This window comes from Manis javanica, chromosome 18, assembly GCF_040802235.1.
Source record: "Manis javanica isolate MJ-LG chromosome 18, MJ_LKY, whole genome shotgun sequence".
NCBI classification, from domain to species: domain Eukaryota; kingdom Metazoa; phylum Chordata; class Mammalia; order Pholidota; family Manidae; genus Manis; species Manis javanica.
The window spans coordinates 829,877-851,295 of record NC_133173.1 but is presented as its reverse complement, the minus strand read 5'-3'; the positions used below and the strand labels follow the sequence as shown (position 1 = coordinate 851,295).

Here is a 21,419-nt window from a genome sequence, read left to right as displayed (position 1 = left end):
GGCCATACCTACATAGCTGCCCAGGAAGCTGCGGACAGTGGGGTCCGCGGCCTTCCAAACAAAGCCCTGCTTCTGCTGTGAAGCAGGCGGGGGTGAGACCCTGAGGTGTTTGCACAGCAGCGAGCCGCCTCTGCCACACCCAGCCAGAGGCAGGCCCCGATTCTCACGGTGGTCATGGGCTGCCTGGGGGAGCCTGGCAGGCCCGCGCCATGAAGGTCATGGGGTTGAACTGTATTCTCTGAAGTGCCTGACTCGGGGGAGTGGCATGAGCAGGGCTGTGTTTCCTAAGGCTTGTTCTCCGGCCACAGGAGGACAGACCAGGAGTGGGCATCAGCCGGGCCTCCGATGACGAGAGATGGTGGCGCCTGAGCGCGGAGAGGACGAGTGTGTGCCGACACGCGCGGCCTGTGGGGTCTCCAGCCTGGGCGGCAGACCACCCGAGGCCGTCGAGGACGGTCTGGCTCGCCGTCTGGGTGCAGAGCTGCTGACCGAGGCAGGGAAGCGGGGCGGGGAGCAGGGAGTGACTCCCTCCTGGGTGGTCTGGGGCCCCCGGAGATGCTGGTGGGTAGCTGGCTGGGTGTGCAGATCTGGAGGCGGGAGGGCAGATGCTGACCCAGGAGCCCTCGGAGGGCGCTTATGGGCAGACCCGAGGTTTACAAGCAGGAGCCTGCTGACAGATGTGGGCCAGACTGCGTTAATTTACCTTTCCAGAGGAGGATTCCTAGGTCACATGCTTTTGACATTATTTCTTTGATGGGTGTAGTTTGTAAAAGTACAGAGAACCATAAATATAAATTTGGGGAGTATTAGCTAAAAGGAGAAAGCAGCAGAATCTTTAAGTATATGGCAATAGGTGTTGATAATGTGCGAGAATGAAGAGGCTACAAACGAAGGCAATGTTTGCATGCCTCTGCTTTTGCTGTAGGACGGGCAGGATAAAATGATAAAGGGATGCTGGGAGAAAGAATGCTGTCTTTGGGCAAGACAGTCTTTTATTAGGGCGATAGGATCGATGAGAGTAGGAAATTGGAAATACAAGAATAGCCCTGCCACCCACCCATCCACTTTTCCCATCTCTCCTTCTAGGAGTAATTTTCAGCTGCATGTTGTCAGTGATAAACCACAAATAAAAGCAGATTTACCTAGCGGCCCCCTAGGTAGGACTTGCATCTCTCATATACCATTTGTAGGTTTAACAAATAGAATGAAAGATGCTGAAGGAAAGGAAAGGATGAACTTACGCTGTTGGTTTTTGGTGGTTGGAACGAGGTGCATCTGTGTCCAGGTTGCCATGTCCTTAACGTGGGCACATAGTCTTTGAGAAAGCTGGTATTTGAGGGGATCCATCCACAGCCAGCCTCCTTGGCCAGTCCACGCTGACTCCCTCATCTCAGTTTGTGTTGGGGTTTAAAAGGCAAACAAGCAAACAGCTCCACACGGTAGAGCAGCAGGTCATCCGTGCGTTCATCGGACTGTGACACGCCGTGGTTTAGTAGGCAGAGGATGACAAGAGTCTTACTCCCAGATGAGACCATCTTAGGGTACTTGGCATCCTTCTAGATCATGTGTGTGTCTTCTTTTTAAACCATCTCTACAGAGGGAGTCATACATTCTGTTCTACAATTTGCTTTTTCACTTGCTAATTTTAAACCGTAGAGTTCTTTTCCTAGCAGCCCATGAAGGTCCACCACAGTGTTTCGGATGGTTGCATAGTAACCTCTGTTGGTAGACATTTAGGTGGCTTCCACTTTTTCAGTACTACAAACGATGCCTGGAGACATCCTGCTACGTGTCCGTGTACTGCACAGCTAAGTCCCTAGGGTCAGTCCCTGGCAGTGGGATGCTTACGGACTCTTTAGTCTTTGTAGATGTTTCCAGATTGCCTCCCAAAGCAGCTTTGCTGCTTCATGTGTGCACTGCCACCACGCAAGATGCTTTAATGCAGTCGTGAACGCACACGCACTGACCAGCTGTGGTGTGCTGGACCCGTGATGCCCTGGGAAGGAACAGATGCCTAAGGGCCAAAGGGTGCTCACAGTCTGTTGGGTCAGGCCGTGTGGAGGAAGATGAGGGGTTGATGGGGTTGGACCTCAGGAAACTGGGTTTCGTTACTGGCTCGGTAGCCTATGGCTGCATGGATGTGCGTAAGCCTCATAGTCTAAGTCTCTGTTCCTTCCTTTGAAAATGAAGATAGTAATAACTCCTTCGCTGTAGTGTTAAGAAGGCTAAATAAGGGAATTTATGTGAGGTCTCACAATGCCTACTGTGCAGCAAGCCCTTGATGGCGATGGGGACCCTTACCCAGGAAGCGGTTTTGTCCTGGTGGCAACTGCACTGGGAGCAGGGGGTACCGCACGTGCTCTGGGGATGCACAGGCACAGCCTGTGCCTGGCAGTGCTCAGGAAGTGCAGGCACAGCCAAGCAAAGTCTTTGAGTGGAAACAGTGCTTCACCGTGAGATTGTATCGGGGGAAATACAACCCTTTTCATAAGTTCCTCAAAGAGAGCACCCTGCAGCGGGAAACCTCCCAAATACATCGGAAAAGCTGGCTAACAGTTGGGAGAGAGACACCTGGGCATCTCAGGACCCCTGCCGCTTGGATTTTCATCCTGAGGAGTACTTAGTTTTGACCCATCAGCGTTTCCGGTTTTGTTTTGAAGAATTAATCGCAAGAGTAATCCCTCAATTCAATTTTGATTTCCTCCATTTAAAAAAAATTACAATGGTTAACATGTTTACTGTGAGAATGACAAAATATATTGTAAGCTTTGATATGTTTTTAACCTTCATAATTTGTCTCCTACAAAGGAGGACAAAAAATGTCTCTGCTTGCTTTGGGGAATGTGACTTCTTTGTTTCTGCCATCTTTCTGGGTGGCCACAATTCCTCATATACTGGATTTAACCCTTAGTCTGTCGAGTGCTGCAAGTATTTTTGTCCACGTTACTATTTCCTTAATTTTGTGTATGTTTTTGCTTTGGGAAATGCAGATGTTTTAAATTTTATTAGTGAAGTCAACCTTTTCTTTTATGATTTCTACCTTTGGCTTCATTTTTAGGGAGTGTTTTTTCATTCTCGAGAATATGTAAGTTTTCATTTTATCCTAATGCTTTAAATTTATATTTTTTGTAAAATGTATTCTAAATGCTTTATATTTATTTATACTTTTCATTTATAATTTTTATTTTATATATTTTAATTTATACATTTATCCTAAATGCTTTATTATAAAATGCTTTTTATAAAAAGTATCCTAATACTTTTTAATATTAAAACAGTAATCTTTTTTGAATGTGTATTAAACTATAAGGAAGGAACCTAATTTTTTATTCAAGGTATAGCCCCGGGTCCCAACACCAGGTAGTGAACCATCTGCCCTTTCCTTGCTAATTCGGAGTGCCTGCCCCCTTTGTCATGTACTAAATTTTTGTATATTTTTTGGGTCTGTTTCTGGACATTGCAGTCTTTTCTGTTGATCTTTTGACTTTTCTGGCACTAGTACCAGGGTGTTTTAATTAATATAGCTGTGTAATGGCCCTTTAATTCATTTCAATACCTGGTAAATGAGTCCTACCCCATTATTCTTGTTTTGAAAATTGAGCTGCCTATTTTTAAAAATTCATTTTTGAGATTAAAATAATTTTGTCAGTTTATTCCCCCAAATCCTTTAGAGGTCTTGGTTGAAATTGTGTTACATTTTTAGATTAGTTTGTGGGAAATGGATTTCTTTACAAAGTCTGGTGTTCTCTGGGAATACGGTGCACCTTCCAATTGCCCAAGGCTCTTTCTGTTCCTTTGTGGATGTTTTTGCTTTTACTCATGTTGTTTCTGCACATTTCTTAAGTACATTCCTGATCAATTCATGTTTGTGGTTGTTACTGTTAATGGAATATTTTCCATTATATTTCGAGTCGGTTATTTTTGCTGTATGGAAAAGCATAGGAACATAGCCTCAAATTTCCAGACGGGACCCAGGAGTCTCTGAAGTAATGTTAGTTATTTTCTTGAAATTCTTTTTAAGTTCTGTAAAATAAAATATCAGGAAACTTAGTTTCATAAGAAACTTTCATCCTTGGTAACATGTTTTCGAGGTGAGATTCCCAAAACCAGGTTTTAAAAGGGGCGATTTTGAGACAGGCTGAGTAGCTCCGCTGGCGCCCAGCAGATGGCGGTGTTTCCCGGGCCACTGACGTGGGGTCCGGCCGCGGCCTCGCATTGCAGCCACAGCGACGGGAGGACGCGTTTAAACACTCCACGAATAAGATGCCAGATTCTTGGATCGTAGTAAGTGGGTGAAACGAGCTGCAGCCCGCTGGCGTTTGTCGCCTGAGTGGGAAACACCGGCCCTCTGCGGGGAAGGCCTGCCGCCCAGCCCGGTAGGGGCGCTCTGCTGGCTTTGCCCCGGAGCCCGGGGCGGAGCCCCGGTCAGGGGTCACCGGCGCCTGCCGCAGATCCGCCTGCTCTCCCCGCTCCCTGGCTCAGGACAGTTCCGACCTTGTCTAATTAAGAAGAGAAGCCACCACAGTACCCGTGGCTGCAGCGGGGGGTCTGGGCACGTGCTGTGGGTGCACATGTCCCGCAATCCAGGTGATGGCAGAGTGCCCAGCAGGTCCTCTGACTGCCAACTGGGGCTGCTCCCCCGACCCCTGCTCCCCACCCCCCGCTGATGTCTCCCGTGCTTCTCGTCTCTGTGCCTCAGGCATCTGCGGGCCGGCGACCTCGCACTGGAGTGCACACTGTTTCATGTGACTGGCCTGCATGTCCTGAGAGACAGGGCTGGGTAGGCTGCCCAGGACTTCGCAGAGCTCCCTGCCTGCCCTGCTGGAGAGGAGAGGCGTGTGCGTGTCCTGCCTGAGTGCTGTGTCCCTGGCGCCGGAGGGGCATGCAGCGGGAGCAGAGCCCGAGTGCGCAGCGCACCGCTGGTCCCAAGTGGGCAGGGTGAGCTGGGATGGGAATGGACAAGCAGTTTACATGAGAAGGTCAGGCTGTCACCTGCGACTTGCCGTGCTGGGATCTGGTGGGCGGGGGTTGCCAGGTGTGCGGGGAGCCGGGGCGAGGCTGAGTTCTCCGTGCAACCCTGCAGGTGGAGCAGCTGTTGGTGGTGACGGCCAGCCTGGCTGCCAGTCTGAACATCTCTCTTGGAACACCCGTGTTCCAGAGAGTCCGTGGCTTCCAGCCCTGACATGTCCTCAGCAGCAGTCCTGTGTGAGTGGCTAGTCCCTGCTGAGCCCTGGGTCACTCTGAAGCCCACAGGACAGCCTTCCCCATACGGGACGCCACAGGGTGAAGCCTGGGCTGGACCTGTGTCATGGCTCCCGAGTAGTGCCGGCCCGTTGTGCTCCCTGCCAGAGGCCGGAGGACCACCACCTGGACCTCAGAGGGGCCGTGGAGGTCCTCTACCTCGTGGCCACCTTCAGGGGACAGCCCACTCCTGTCCCTGGGTCAGGTCAAGGCCCTGCCTTCCATCGTGAGCCCCAGCTGCCCACTCTGCCTGATGGTGCCGGTGGCTGGTTCTGGTCTCCGTGCTTCCTCGGAGCATTCTGGCCAGAGGACCATTGTGACCCTCTCTCCTGGGTGCAGGGAACCCGACCAGCTGGCCCTGTCTCGCCAGGGGGAGGGAAAATGAAGGTAGCCCAGCGCTCTGAACGGCTGCTCCCTGACTGTGGGGACAGCTCCGTCTTCTCTGGCTCCGCTCTGACCCTCCTGCGCCTTCACTTGTCGCTGGCCTGGGGTGCGGCTCCGCACCCGGGCAGGTGTAGAGAATCGCTTGGATGCCTGAAGAAGGGAGAGAGGAAAGGAGCTCGTAGGCCCTGTGCACGTGGCGGGGCCGGGGATCCTGGCGTCTTTGCACATATACACATGAAGGAACGGGAAGGAGGGGTGGTGGGCTCCTGAGTTGCTGAGGGACTTTTTTCCCGCTTTGTCTGACTCTGCTTTTTGGATTTTCTAAAATGGTCAGGTATTTCTTTAGAAATCAGAGAAGAGAGATGCCTTTAGAAAATCCCGGTCCCAGAGCTGTCAGCCTGTGAGACCACGGCCCTCTGCACTCTGCTCCTCTCTCCACAGGGGGACTTGACCTCATCTTCATGCCAGGTCTGGGGTTCGACAGAGATGGCAACCGGCTGGGGAGGGGCAGGGGCTACTACGACACCTACCTGAGGCGCTGTCTGCAGCAGCAGGAGCGCAGACCCTACACCCTGGCCCTGGCTTTCCGAGAGCAGGTGTGCCTCCGGGTCCCCGTGGACGAGCATGACGTGAAGGTAGATGAAGTCCTTTATGAAGACTCCTCGGCATCTCGAGTCCTGACGTCTGCAGCCGAGTGATCGGTGTCCTGCACCCGAGGAAAGCAGAATATGTATTTTCCCTCGTCAGGGATTATTTGGAATTGAACACTAATGTGAATGTGCACTCATTGATTTTTGTGTAATTATAAAATACCCAACATTAAAGCCATCTGTGAAAACCAACAGACGTGTGAACAGCATCGATCACAGCAGAGGCTGCACCACACCGTTCCCAGCCCACCTTCCTGGAATTACCGCGGCGAGTCCACCCTTCTGCTTTGCACTTTGAATTGGGTATTAATGAGGACCTGCTCACGGGGAGGGGGCACTGCTTCCCCAGGCCTGCCCTGGGCCTGCCCGGCCTCAGCGGGCACCTGGAGACCCGGCGGTTGCTGGTTGGTCTGTTGGTGTTGGCCTCATGCACGAAATTCCCCAAGAATTTCCTACCACCGCCTGTGACCTCATTTATTCACCCCGAAATTTTATGTCTGGGACTTTGTAGCTTTTGATGGTTAATGGACCGAAACCTTTTATGATTTAAATACTTTAATTTGGCAGATTTGCTCCCATCTTTATGGGTGTGTGTGTCAGCCGCTTGTGAGTTTAAGGTCTGATGCCCAGTGAGTTGATTCTTTCTGTCTTTTGTGGTGTCTGCTCTGAAAATCTGCGGGCTCTCAGTCACAGCCAGGGGGCCACTGGTGATCTGTGGGGGGCAAGGTGGTGTGACCAGAAACCCCGGAGCCTTCCTCAATGGCTCTTGCTCACCCCCACATCCAGCCTGTCCCTGGGCCCCGTGGCTCTCGCCTCCGACATGCCTCTCACGTCTGTTCTCTCTGTTTTCCTGGTGTCCCTGTCGTCTGGGCTCAGCCTTTCTGAGCCGAGCTGGATGAAGGACCCACTTCCGGCTTCCCTTGCTTCAGTCTGGCCCTTTCTCATTCATTCCTCAAACTACAGCCAAGTGGGTCTTGTAAAACAATCTGATCGTGCGGCTTCTGGTGGCTGTTGGGAGCCCGCAGGTAACGAGCCAACCCCTCCTTGTGTACTGAGCCCCTTAAAAGGTCTCCCCTCCGTGATTTCCAGGCTCCTGTCTGCCACTCCTGTGACCTCCTGACCAGGACCTTCTGCCCTCCTTGCCTTGGGTCCTTGTCCGCCTCCGTGAAGTCTTCCTCCACGTTCCCCAGCAGAGCTGGTGTCCTTCACTTGTTTAAACGGCCCTTGTCATTGTCCCCCTTATCATATTGTCTGCATATCAGTTATTAGTTGTCACGTCTGTCCCTTCACCAGGCTGTGAGTGCCAAATGATGTTTACATTTCTCACAGTACACATACAGTGGACATGGGAGAATTTTTTGAATGAGTTAATTGGATGCACTCCGATGTGTTGTGTAAAGCTGGATCCATACTCTTCGGATTCATAGCAGATGATAGGATTTTTATGGACAAAAGAACACTTTAAAAATGTCTGTTGGGCTAAATTGGACTTCTGCAGTGTAGTACATACAGGCAGAAATGGGCAGGGAGCAGAATCTGGGCTATAAAATCACCTGATTGTTGTGGTTGAAAAGGTTCAGCATTATTTCAACCGCAAGGTCAGGGTGGATGTTACTGTGGTGGCAGGTTGGTCTGAGATGCTTAAACAGAGGAGTCTGGAGCTGCCACACACCTGGAAACGTCAGCACCTGTGGGCTTGATCTGTTCTGCCAAGGAGAGCACATAAAACTTCTCCCAGCTCGGGCAGACCAATTGCAGAAGGCCAGGCCACCGAGGTTGAGGGCAGTCAGAGGCTGCAGGGCCTGTCACCTGGATGGAGACGGCTGCTCGGTGACCAGTAACGGGCATGGTCATTACAGAGAAGGTGTTGGACACAGAAGAACCCAGAAGATGGAGGTGATGCTGGCGTTGTAACTCAGATCAGGGCATCAGCAGAGGCGGAGGACAGGGCCTCCAGCCAGCATGCTGAGGGTCTCAGGTGCCCACTATCCAGGAGAATGAAACAGCAGCTAGACGCTGACAGAAGAAATGCTTAGCGTTGGGGAGCTGGAAGTGCCCTGGGGCCCCAGCGTGTCTGATTACTGCCTGTGCTGGGGACCTGGGGTCGTGTAACTAGACGCTAAACCGTCAGGTTCCAGCCCACCTAACCGATACCAACACGAGCAGCACACGCTTCACCCTCATGTCCTGCTAAGAGATTGGAAAGCATGTCCAGGCCCGGGTGGCCTGGTGCAGCTCAGTTCCTGGCCCCGGCTGTTTTCCTTCAGTGACCATTGGTATTCGGTGAGTCACACACATTTCGGTCATATGTTCACATGCCTATCACCTCAAAGGCAAATTGTCTGCCAGGTTCATGGTTTATGCCAGTTTCCAGCGTGGCCCGGCACGGGTCACCCAGTGGGCCCCTCGTGAGGCAGGGAGTGCTGCCTCACTCCCTGTGCACCTCAGGTGCGCAGTGCCGCCCTGTGTCGTGCCCTGGCGGTTCTCCTGGCTGCTGTGTGCTGGGGCTCCCGTGTCCCCGGCTTTCTCGGGCGGGTCCTTCTGGAGCACACTTCCCTTCCCTGCAGCCAGTGCCTGGCATCTCGGTGCCACCTCCCCCACCCCTGAGCTCAGGCGCTCTCAGGAGTCCTGCCCTGTGGAGGTGACCTAGTCCATGTGAGCCCCGCCTCAAATAGGTGTTTATTTGTATGCTTCACAGTAAATAACACATTTCTTTCTGGATGTCTAATGCACATTAGTAAACATACACAAAAAAAAGTGAGATGATGGAAACAGCGTATTTTCTGTAATTTATAGCGGACTTAATTTCTAAAAGGGAAAGCAATGTGATGGAAATATTTTGGAAATTTACTATTTGAAAACCTTATTGGATGATTCAAAAGTCTGTTTTTTATTTTATTTCAGTGTTTGGTTTTAAGGACTTTCACAGCTGGGAAAGATTCCTTCCAGAGATAAGCAGAGGCCTGTACTTCAAATTTTGCAAAGGTTTTTTTTTTTTTTCTTACTGAGGTCAGAGCAGCGAATACCCATTTTCTTGATGTGAATCATTATCAGATCCTGCACATTTACTTTGTTAGCAAAGTAAGTTCAAAACTTACTGAAACTTCTTGGAAAATTTTAAACCAAGTCAGAAAAATTCTTCTTCCAAGTTTTTTAGTTATGCAGAAATGAAAGTGTTTATAGGTTCTTGCAGAGTTTTTGGCAACAGAATCGTATAATGATGAAAATATCCCCAAATGCCTGCTTTCAGCATGCTCTCTCCACATCACACGTCTCCTGCTGCAGAAATCTCCTTTCTGTCTCATTGATGAGACACGACTTTTACTCTGAAGGTTCAGATTAGATGTATTTATTTTTTGGAGATACTTGCCTAGGTAGCAATTTACTGGTAGCCATTTATAATCACAGCACTCAGAAAATTCAGAACACTCACCTTTGTGTAGAAAATAAACACAAAACTCATTTCTGACATTTTGGCATTTTGTATTAACAGCTCCTTTAAAAGTTTTTTACTTTGAGAGAATCAGAGAAATATGAATAAGATATTTTTCATGGGTCCTTCCTACCACATCACAAAGTGTTGTGAATATTCTACTGTATCTTGAGGTTCTTAATTTGATAAAATTCAGTAATGCATTTGTGAATTAATGATGGCAGTTGCTGAATCTAATGTCGAATCTACCCTCCTCTCCCTTTAAAAAGAAATTCCAGTCAGAGTGGTCATTCCTTCAGGAATTAGACCCAAATAGTTTGTCCTTAAAAACATTTTTTTATGTTGATTAATTTTGAGACACATCTCTTTGCCGCTTTACCTCTGCTTTTTCTCTAATGGCGACACCATCAGCTGAGACACGCTGGAAGCCTCTGGCCTTTTACCAGCCCCTCTCCCCAACAGATTTATTCCTGTACTTACTTCTTCAGGTTTTCCGCAACGTTCTGTATATGTTACTCAACAGCCCTTCCAGACAAAGAAGATGCGTCAGGGATTTTCCTCCTAAATCGTTTCATGGGGATGTCGTCCCTATTTCCATGGCAGGGAAAACAAGCGTTTTCTGAATCTTGTTTTTTGCTGTTAAGGGAGAGAACGTAGGAGATGCGTTAGCATTGATGGTCGCACCTCGTGAGCGTAGTTCAGCGTGCAGAAGAGCTAGTGTTTCATGATGTCGCACGATACCACGGGTGTTGTGAGGCCTGGGCGGTTTCCTGGGCCAGAGCTCCCGCGCACCATGGTGGCTTCACACGTGTGAGGACAGGCGAGCGCCAGCACGTGGTGCGCACAGGCGCTCTGACAAAGGGCCTTTGTGGCAGTTTCAGACTTGGGGTCTCGCTCCTTGGCAGGGGCACTGTTCCGGAGTGAGGCTGATCACTAGCTCTTATCAGGACCAGCTCTTATCAGCCGCTATGCTCACCAGCGCTCACACTATTAGGATTATCTTTGGTCTGCTGTTTCTTTGCAAGGATCTCTTTAAGCCATTCATCCATTTTAAGAAGGATGGTTTGGTGAGACTGCATAAATCCACCTGCCTGGGAGTATATTAAAAGCGCAGCATGTCTCAATGTGCCGGAAGCAACTGACCTGCTCCCCTACCCCCCCCCGCCCCCACTCACCCAACTCCACCCCCAGCACGGCCGCATACTGACCTGGCTTGGGGCCTTCCGAGGTGCAGTGGGATGGGGTGGGGGGTGGCAATCGGTATCTTACCTTCTAGCAAAACTTTATTTCTTGTCTTTTAAAGATAAAAAAGTAAATACAAACAGAGACTCCAGTTTCTCCCTCCTAAGCCCCAGGGGAGGTTTGGCACCCTCTGCCTGTGCCCTGCAGGGGGCGGGGGGGCACCCGTTTGGACACCGCTGCTCTAGGGACAATGCCCCCAGCCGGTGGGCGGATGGTTGGGCCCACGGTCGGCCTCCAGGAGGCGCTGTGGACCTGGGCTCCCCGTGATCCGCCCTCGCCCCCGCTGCCTCCGTCCCCATCCCGGTCTCCTTGTGCTCTGTGTGGGCGTCTGCTGGGCTGTCACCTTGCTCACAGTGTCTGGGGACGGAGGAACTTCTAGAAGCTACTCCTTTGGAACAGACTCCCGGCCGCCCAGGAAACAACCCGCCCCCGTCTTCAGGCTCTTTCCCTGTCTGCGTCCCCTGGCTGACTGCCAGCCCTGCGCACATTGGAGTGTTTCTGAGAGTGGATAAAAGACCGGGGGCGCCTTTTAAACCCCCCGCTTCCCTCCGCGTCGTATCCTCATCCCACCACCGGTGCTGCTGTTTCTCACTTTACTATTTCTGTTTGATGGTGACAGCAGACCGCGTGAACACCAGTGAACAGGACACCCGAAGGAGAGTCCGTTGTGCTGCATTGTTTTGTGTCTTGTGAATGTCTTTATACGTTTAGTCTTAGAATGGTGTGTTTAGAAAGTATACTTTCAAAGCAGACAGTTGTTTCTGTGGTGAGTCAGGTCTCACAGAGCTCCCTACTGTAAATGGTGGGCCTGGGGTTTAATGCCGAGAATCCTTCCTTGGGGAGTGAATGCACAGCGCTTTTTCCTCCCAAGTTCAGACACAGAGCCTGTAATTCTGAGGCTGGGATGATGGGGGTCCACGCGGCCGCAGACCCATCTCTCTAAACCCTGGATTTCTCCTGTGCCTTGAATCTGAGGGCAGGATGAGATGGCACATGCTGCTACTCCCTGTAATTGTACTTGAACAAAAACTGGTGGGTAGTGGAAATTCGTTGCCTGTGTGGCTGCCACCTCCAGCCTGTCTACCGTATTTCCATGCAGTATAGTCGTGAAACATGACTGCCGTGTCATTTGCCCACTTAACAACAGCTTTTGATGGTTCTCTATCGCCAAAGAAGAAAATAAGGTGCAGACCCTTAGCTTACGTGTCAGACGCTTTCCAACTTGGCTAGGACCTTCCTTCCTCTCTCTCCGTCTCCACGTGGACACACACACATGTGCTTACCTCTTAGGTCTTTCAGACCAGTAATGCCAGACATCACAATCCAATATATTGGGCAGGAACTAGACTGAACATTGGATATGAGAATCAGTCTGTAATAAGAGGTTCACAGCAGACGTTCAGAAACGGGAGATCTAAGTGGGGCACCAGAATGTTCTCAGCCGTGAGCGTCCGTCTATACTGACATGCAAGTTGCCTGGGGACCCTGTTAGAGTGCAGATTCTGGTCCAGAGCCTCGAGTGGGACCTGGAGCTCTGCACACCCAGCAAACGTCCAGGCCCTGCAGCTGCCGATACAGCTGCTTGGCCCCGGCTTTGAGGAGAGGTTCTAAGCTGCACTGTCCAGTTTGGCGGCCCCGTCGCATGTGGCTGTTTAAATTCACGTTTGTTAAAGGAAATTAAAAATTCACTTCCTTGGACAAGTAGTGATTTTACAGCATCTTACTACGCAGATGAACAGTGACTGTGAATGGGTATGTGGGGGGGACTTGGTGAAGGCGGGAGCCTAGTAAACATAATGTTCTTCATGTAATTGTAGATTAATGATACCAAAATAATAAATAAATAAATAAATAAAACAGAAATAATGAGGATATGGAAAAGTTGGGAACCTTGTACACTGCTGGAATATAAAATGGTGCAGTCCCTGTGGGAAACAGAATAAAGGTTCTTCAAAGATTAAAAATTAAAAATTAAAAAAAAAATTCACTTCCTTGGTCACAGGTGCCTGTAAGTGCCTGCTTTGGTGACGAGCAGACAGAACATGTCCCTCACTGCGGAGGTTCTGTTGGGTGGCCCTGACTCCCAGACGCTGTTATTCAGACTGTTCGGCAGACTACCTGTGGGCTCAGCGCCTCTGGGACTGTGTGGAGGTGTGAACTTCAGCACCACAGGGCTGCTAACACATCAGGGCCCTAGGGACTTGGCAGTCACAGGGGTCTGAGGTGTGGTATCTAGAGGTCACCTAATGTGGGAACAGGCAAGCATCAGACAGACGTGAGACCCTCGGTCCCAACTGGATGTCCCGCCAGCTGTGAATATGATATCCTCTGTGCACAGGTACGATCGACTTCAACTGATGCAGCTGACCCCTGACACCAGAGCTCCCATGTAGGGTGGAAGGGGTGCAAGCCGGCAGCATCGGGCTGGTGCACAGCTAGGGCTGGGCGTGGCCTCTGGTCCCGTGCCCCTTCCTGTCTGCAAGCGCTGACATCTGGTGAGGACCAGAGGCCCCGTTTTCAGTCTCAGGAATGACTCAGTGCAGGCAAGCACAACAGGAAACAGCTTTCTTCTTTATTGTTCAGACCTTTTGAATCCCCCCTTCCAGTGCCTGAACATATTTTGGGCAGATCCTATAATATTTTGGTCACCTTTCAGATAAAAGAGAACTTCCATTTTCAGAAATTTCAGTATCTTGTATCAAAATTTTACTCTGTCACCCAGCTCTGGGCTGTCTCTTTCTTCCAAGGCCCTTGTCCCCCAGCCCAGAAGTGAGGAGGGGTTCGGGTACAGTGTCTCCCTTCCCTTGGTCCATGTCCTTTCCTCTGGCTCTGCAAGCCCTCACAAGTGAGGGAAAGGGGCACAGCCGGCCTGGCTGGTGCCGGTACAGTGTGGCCCCTGGCGCCATGTGCATGCCAGGTGCCTGGATGCCGCTCTTGTGGAGGCTTTGTGGGGTTTGCAGAGAGCCTCTGTGGGGCTGCATGTGGGCACCATCCCCAGCTGGCCCCTGTCCACCCTCACTCAGTACCTGCCCCCCAGAATTGTCGGGAGGGGAGGGAAATGGTACCATGTTCTCCACCTACAGATTCCCTTACTTCAAAGAAGCTTCTTAATCTTCCATTTTTTTCTGAGATGGCCTGGAGACAGATGGTGGTGGCTGGTGGAAGAACCGTGCTGGCTGCCTGTTGGCAAATCCTGATGCATGTGCGTGTTGCACCCTCCTGGGCCGTGCCTGCCTCCCCTCAGGCCACATCCCCCCAGCCTCTGTGCACAGCAAACTGGCAGCGCCCCGCTGAAGGCAGCATCTCTCCTAGCCGACCCAGCACTCCACGCGGGAAGGTCGTGTCCGAGTGGGCCTTGGCAGGGCCCTCTCAGCCGTCCTGGTGTGTGCACCAACCTGGGAGGGCGAGGACACTGATACCCCGAGGGCAGGGCTTGGCCAGCCCAGCCTAGGCACCCCTGCTGAACGCTGCCTGTCTTCCAGCCTCTGGGCGGACAGTTCTCAGGTGTGCTCCACGTTGTTCTCGGAGGATCACCAGGCTGGTGAACCTCGTGCACCCTTGGGTCATTAGCCTCCTGTTCTCCGTCTTCTCAGCCCCGCACTCCTGTCTCTTGGGCCACTTGCTAAAATACACGTTCTGCTTGCAATTCCTTGTCCCACGGCCTGCTTTTCAGGAGACCCAGATTAGAGCGTGTCTGTCACTTCTCTTTAGAGTGTGTGGACACATGTCCGTTGTCCCTGCTCTGGGACTTCAAAACTCCAGGAGCACATAAGGCCTGTGTGACACGGTTTTGCATGGGGCTGTTGCAAATGGGAAGCTGGCAGGCACAGGCCGGCTGCCAAGGCAGAACTCCGTACCGGTAGCTGGCTGCCTAACATTCCGCTGGTGCGAGCTCATGACCTGGCTTTGGTTTGTGAATGAGGGTGGTGCACGGTGGACAGGTGAACCTTGACTGAGAAGTCGTTGAGGGAGGCCTCCCAAAGCAGGAGGTAAATTGTGATCTATTGCTGAGATCACTTTGCACCTGAATGTATCAGTTACGCTGTTTGCTTCAACCAAAGACTGAACTTAACCGCTCTGTTGGAAGCAGCCTGGCCGCTACGAGGTGCCCCACCCTCCTTTAGGACTGAGGCACCATTTCCTCCAGTGCTAGGCTGTGGGGGGTGGCAGCCCAGAGCCGAGGCCTTCCCCTGGCACGGCTCTTGGCTGAAGAGTCATCTTTCCCAAGGGTACAGCCCGTCCTGGTGGCAGCCTGTGCCCAGTGCCTGGCCGTTGCAGACCCCTGCCTCCTCGGAAAGACCACCCCAGCTGCAGCTCCATGGGACCGCGAGCCTGTGTGCAGGGCATGCCTGCATTTCAGCCTTGATCCTGTTTCTTCCCTCCCTCAGGTGCCATTCCCAAGAGCACACCTCAATAAACTGCACACACATCTCCGTCTGTTTCCCGGGGCACCTGATCTGTGGCAGAAGGATCTGTTGGAATTCACAGAATTGAAGGAAGAGCTAAGCACAGGCCTTAAAAGGGATGGAAAACGGGGATGCGTACGTAGCAGGTTTTAAGGAGTGCTTCCTGTGTGGGGCCCCCAGACATTCCTCCTCTGAGCTCAACCCCACCCGGGGGACAGACACAGACTCCCATGGATGGTAGGTGACGTGTCAGCCTCGTTGTTAAGGGTTAGAGGATGTGGCTACGTGCATCTTCCTCATGCTCAGCTCTTAGGTTGAACACGCCCGTCTTGCAGCCAATCATGAGCGCAGCTGGCAGGCACCTGCAGGCCCTCCTGGCAGGGGCAGGGCTCGGCGCCTGGCAGAGGGCACTTCCACGGGGGTGTCAGATCCAAGAGCAGCCGGTAAGGGCTGACTGCACGCCCTCCATTCATCCTGCAAAGGTCACGGGTCAGCCGGGGTGTCGGGGGCCGGGGGCAGGAGCGCTGCCTGCGCTGAAGTCCTCCACGTGGGTGTGGAGCAGACGCAGGAGGGCAGGCAGCCGTTGTCCATGCGTCTGCAGCCGTGTGAAGTGCCCCTGTGCCCGGTTCACAGAAGAAGATGCTGAGGCCAAGCTCAGAGTCTGAGCAGCGGCCCAGGATCTGGAGCAAGTCTCTGACCCCTTGTTCATTCCACCGCCTGCACCCCGACCTTCATTTAAGTCAGAGAAAGGGGGTACCCCTGGCTGTCTTCCGAAGCCCCCCAAGGAGCTTGCCTGGGTCCCGGAGTCACACTCAGTTTGGGCCTGATTCTTTGGGCCTCGGGCCACAAAGGTTTCCAGTGTGGGAGGCGGGGCTGCCACCCCAGGCTGCTGTCCCACGGCTGACGTGGCAGGCGGCCGGGCTCCCCCTGCTCCATTCTCTCAGGTTCACTTCTCTCCGGCCCTCCCCACGCTCACGCAGTCCGCAGCCGCTGCTCTGACCTGTGGGACTGACCACTCTCCGGGTTTACTCTGGGCTGTGCCTTCCTTCCCCCACCGAATGGCTGTGCTTCTGCTCTTCCATACGCCTGCAGGTGCTCCGGCCGCTGCACGCCCCCTCCTCCCCTCCCCCTTGGCCTCCTCTCTCCTCCCTCTATCTCCATCTCCCACCGCTTCTCCTCGCATCCCCTCCTTGTCCCCCACACCCCCAGCTTGAGTCCCGGGGCCATCTAGTGGGCGGCACGGTAGGGATGCCCCACTGGGCTGAGCAGCCACGCAGATCCCCAGGTCGTGGGAGGTCGGCCCAGCCAGAGGGCCAGCAAGGGTGACAGGAGGCGAGCGGCCCGCGCCTCCTTTTATTCTGACAGCTCTGCCAGGAACTAGTCCTGCCTGTATTATTGCCATAAAGCACTTGTTTCTTCCATCTAATCTGCCGGTCTTTTGTTAATGTTCTGATAAAAGTTTTAAAAAATCCCATCAGCGTCAACCACCAGAAGGGAAATTTCAGAGGGGGAGATGGTCAGATTTCCAAGTTCATTGAAAACCCTTAGCTGCATGTGCCCAAGATGCTTTACAGAAGCAGTGCAGCCGGGCGAGCCGTTAATAACGTGGGACTTGTCGGTTGTGGGTGGTGGGCAGACAGGACGAGCGCCCCGCGGGCCACAGCGAAGGTCCCCCCTACCCTGCGCCGCCCGCCTCTGAGAGCTGCCAGGAGCAGCCAGCACCCTGCCATTGTGGGGCCTGCCAGGTGGAACCCAAGCTCCCCGTTCCTGTGTCAGCCACGGCCTGTGACCCACGTTTTGGCTCAGTGGCTGGTCTTCACGGAGGCTGGGTTCTCAGCCCAGTTCTGAGAGAGGTGTTGTCACCCCTGCTCTCCAGGTGAACAAGCCGATTACGTGGCAGGGAGGGACCATGGGGGGGTGGTGGCAGCAGGGCCAGGGCGGTCACCCTGGGCTCCCAGTTCCTGGTTCTGGGCTCCCTCAGGTTACTCTACCACCAAAAGCTGTCTAAGGGGCAAATGTGGGAGAAGCAGTCCCCTGCCTGTGGGGTGAGTGCATGTGAACAGGCGGGAGGGTGGGCATAGGGGACGTAGGCAGAGACCGCAAAGCATTGGGGTTGTAAGTAGAGACAAAATCGGGCTCGGGGGGTTCCAATCCTGGCTCCCCATTTACTAGCTGTGTGACCTTATGTAAGTTACTTAACTTCTCTGTGTCTCTATAAAATGGGGAATGGTAGTATCTACCTGGTAGGTTTTGGTAAAGGTGAAAAGAGAGAATGGATAGGCATTTACTATAGCACCTGGCACTGAGTAGGTGTGAAAAATGGTGAAGCCTCAGGCCCTGTGAGGAGAGTCAGGGCTCCTGTGGGCAGGATCCTCACCTGACCCTCAGCAGCTTGGTGATGTCGCTGGCCTGCTGCTAGGCGACTGCTCCCGCACCCGTGGGCAATGAGCTACTACTGACTGAGTCACTATTAAAGAGCTCTGCCCAGGGCTCTGGGTGGAGGCAGAGACGGAGGAGGATGACAGACCCGCAGGCTGCTGGATGCAGATGCGATTCTAGTGCTCGGCCTGTCTGGGAGAACAAGCCGGCTGATTCCTCAGTCTCACTGAACCCATAGTTAACTTGCCCGGGGCCAAAACCCACTGGCAAGACAGGCCGACCCTCAGAATCCAGGGAAGTCTGGGGAAGTGCCTCACACCGTGCCCGTCTCCTGCGGGTGTTGGGAATGGTCTGTCCCCTCCTGCCGTTCTTCTCTGGCCACCAGTCCCCACAGGCCTTGGGGGCCCCACCCTCCCTGCCAGGACCAGGATCCCATATGTGCCAGGTTAGGGGAGCTGCTGCTCAGAATTGCCCCCGACTGCAGAATGCGCCATGCCCTGCCCACCCCCCCTCCATGGTGACCTGGAGCCGGCCTGGGCCCTTGGCCACCCAGCTGTGACACGGGGGTGACTGGGTGGGTCTGATGAGGTGTGGCCTGTGAGCTCCTAGATGAGAATCCGCTCAGTGGTAGCTGAAGGTGCTGGTTCACCGGCTGCGCCCCACGTGTGCCAAATCAGAAGCGCTGACTGGGGGCTCGGGAGCCTGCGTTTATAAAAAGCACCCCCATGTCAGAGACTATGACATCATCAGTGATCAATAAATAGAGTAAATAATAAACTAATAAGTTGGAATTGAGTTTAATTTTAAACTTTGGCTGGTTTTAAGATTTTCCCTGTTTGTCTTCGGTGCTAGCCTTGCACGATGTGCCCAGATGCAGTTTTCTTTTTGTTTATTCTGTTCGGGGTTCATTGTACTTTTTTTTTTTTTGCATATGTTTTGTCATTTTTATTGAAGTAGAATTGATACGCAATCCTATACCGGTTTCAAGTGCACGACACGGCGGTCCAGCAGTTTGACACGTGAAATCCTCAACTCACCAGGGCAGCGGCTGTGGGCTGGCGCCTGTTAACCAGGTTTGGAAGCAAGGTCATTGCTGTAAGTCAGGGCTGCTGCGCGTGCTCTGCCCTCAAGACCCCACGTTTGCCGGGCTCTGTTCTGTCTCGTACACACCCTCCCCCTGGCATTTCCATCCCTCTTTCCCCGCTGTGTTCTCCGACCTGGGCAGCCGCCCTTGACCTGTCTTTCAGTCACAAATCCTTTCTTCAGCTGTGCCTAATTTTGCTATTAAGCCCAGGCATTGAGCTCTTAGATTTAGTTATATTTTTCAGCTCTAGGATTTTTATTTGGTTTTTAAAATACATTTTAATTCTTTGCTAAAATTCTCCATCTGGCTTTTCATTTTCTTGGACATATTAGTAGCCACAGTTATTTTGAAACTCTGTCTGGTATCCTGATATGGGGGGCTCCTTGGATCTCTTTCTGCATCTGTTTTTTCTCTTGTTTGGGGCCCTTCACATCTCCCCATGTTTTGTAATTTGTTTGCCAAGTGTCAGATATTGTGTACGAGCAGCCGTGAGGTGAGCCAGGGCTCTGGGTGCCGCCCTCCTCCTGGAGGGAAGGGTAGGGGGTGGGTCATTGTCATCTGATCTCAAATTGAGCAGATCTGAAGCCAGGCTTTAGTTTGCGAAAACTGGTGTGTTTTGGTCTGTGCCCATTCCTAGGCTTAGGGTCCCACCTGGAAGCCTGGGGCGCATCCCAGCATCTCCCTTCTTGCCCTGACCCCCCATTTGGTGAGATGACAAGGGTTTGTTTGGACCCCCAGCCTCTTGGCGGCTGGTTCCTACTGGTGCAGCTTCCACCACCTCCAGATTTATTATCTATTCTGCGGCTCTGAGAGTGGGAGCTTCCCTTGCTGAATTATTTCCAATTTCTTCCTTAGACATTTTAATCAGAGATGAAAAATGACTGGTCTTTTGCCAGTGTTCCAGTCTAAGGGGAAGCTGTTTGCCTCTTAAAGGCACATGAATTCCGGTGGCTTTCCCGTAGACGGCACGTCAGTGCTGCGGAAAGGGGCCCAGCACCCAGGGGTCGGGGAGGAATCCAGGGACCGCTGGTGCCCAGGTGTGTGGCTGCCACCCCCTCCTGCCTCCACAATGCAGGCTCCCTTCGCCTGGCCGGGCGGATCTGGGCAGAGGGTGAGGCCCTCCACACGGCCAGCCGTAGCAGGAGCAGGGTGTGGCCCTGGATGTCGCCCTTGCGGGGTCCTCAGCCATCTCCCGCAAGTCCCCTGGCCTCTGGCCCCGGACACGACCTCCCTGCGTCCCCTTCCTTGCCTTCTCCCCCCCACCTTCCAGGCCGCTCCTAGTCCAGAGTCGCCCGCCCTCTGCTGCTGGTCTCTCAGCAGGTGCGGCCCAGCCAGGGGCCACACTCAGCACACCGTCACACTCCTTTTCTCTTGGCCACCTGGTGAAGACCGGTTTCCCTGGTTCTGCCAGCTTGGGGGCACCATCCCCCTCTGGAGGGCCCTCATTGCCCTAATGCACTGGCTGCCGGTGAATACCACCCGAATCAGCAAGAAAACCGGGAAATGTGCCCAGTGGAGAGAAAAGGACAGAAGAATGTAGTTCATAAAGGAAGAGACCCAGGAGCCCTACACGTGTGAGAAATGTTTGATTGCTCGTACCGTCAGAAGCACAGGCTAGCCCTTGGGCAGTGCGGGCTCACCGGGACGCACAGACAGGCCCCCGTGCTGCTGAGCAGAGGCGAGCTTTCCAGGCTTTCTGGGGAGTCATCTGCAAAGTTAACAAAAACCTTACACTTTTCTGTGACTTTGACCCTGAGTTTTCCGGCTCAGGAAGTTAACCCCGTGATGTGATGGAAGCCGCTTGCTGTCCTGCTCATGGGGGCTTGGCGTGGGGGCGTTTTCCTGGGACAGGGAGTGTGACCCGGTGGCGCACAGCCAGGCGACACACACCAGACACCTGCACAGGCAGCCGTGAAAGACGTCACTGACATGTGTTTGAGGAGGAGGAATGTTCAAGTGCTGACGTTTAAAATACCGGGTTACAAAGTGATACAAAATCGCATTTTGTGGGAAAGAAACCCCAGCATTTTGTAGAAAAAGATCAGTGGAATACTGTACCCCAGTGTTGGCATGGCTGTCCCCCGTTCATGTCAGCAGACAGCACTCTAAGAAACTGGCTTCTTATAAGCAGATAGAAGGGAAGCAGGAATGTGGCCGCTGGCCTGGGGAAGAGCCGCCTGCGTCTGGTCCTGAGCTGCCTCCTGGGCTCGGAGGAGCCTGGGGCCGCTGCGGCTCTCGGGGGGCACTTGCTCATCTGTGAACAGAGTGGCGCCCGCCCAGGGCATCAGCTTCGTTTTGTCCAGGGCTAATGGCTGCAGGTCCCCTTACAGCCCATTGTCTTCTCTTTGCCTTCCCAACTACCTTGCAGGGCTAGTTAGAGAAAATCAGTATTTGGCAGCCATTGGCTGTTTTAGCATCTGTTGATAATTACATTTTTACATCATATTTTACATGCTGTGTTGCAAAGAAAAGCCTCCTATGGTTCATGGAGGGCGAGGCTCCAACAGAGGCCTGGCCAGTAGCCTGGCGTGGTGGTCGAGTTAAGGCTGGGCGGGCCTGGGAGGCAGATGGCCCCCATGGCTGTGTCCGTGGTCAGCTAC

At 52.9% G+C, this 21,419-nt stretch overlaps 1 protein-coding gene across 4 annotated transcripts in view; it reads left to right on the top strand.

Annotated features, from left to right (window-relative positions):
- MTHFS (methenyltetrahydrofolate synthetase) overlaps window positions 1-21,419 on the top strand; it is a 119,744-nt gene that overhangs the window by 10,009 nt on the left and 88,316 nt on the right. Inside the window, exons 4-7 of one of the 4 annotated variants that reach the window (XR_012127203.1) lie at window positions 309-4,284; window positions 4,700-4,938; window positions 5,084-5,205; window positions 6,067-6,204. The exons of 1 other annotated variant lie outside the window; for it this stretch is intronic. Coding sequence is in view for 2 of the 3 variants with exons in the window: in XM_037013524.2 (XP_036869419.2) it covers window positions 6,067-6,323 (257 nt within the window). In the remaining variant the exon portion in view is untranslated. Of the gene's footprint in view, window positions 1-308; window positions 4,680-4,699; window positions 4,939-5,083; window positions 5,206-6,066; window positions 6,468-21,419 lie in introns of those variants that run through there. 2 more of the 4 variants (XM_037013524.2, XM_037013526.2) reach the window with 2 other exon arrangements.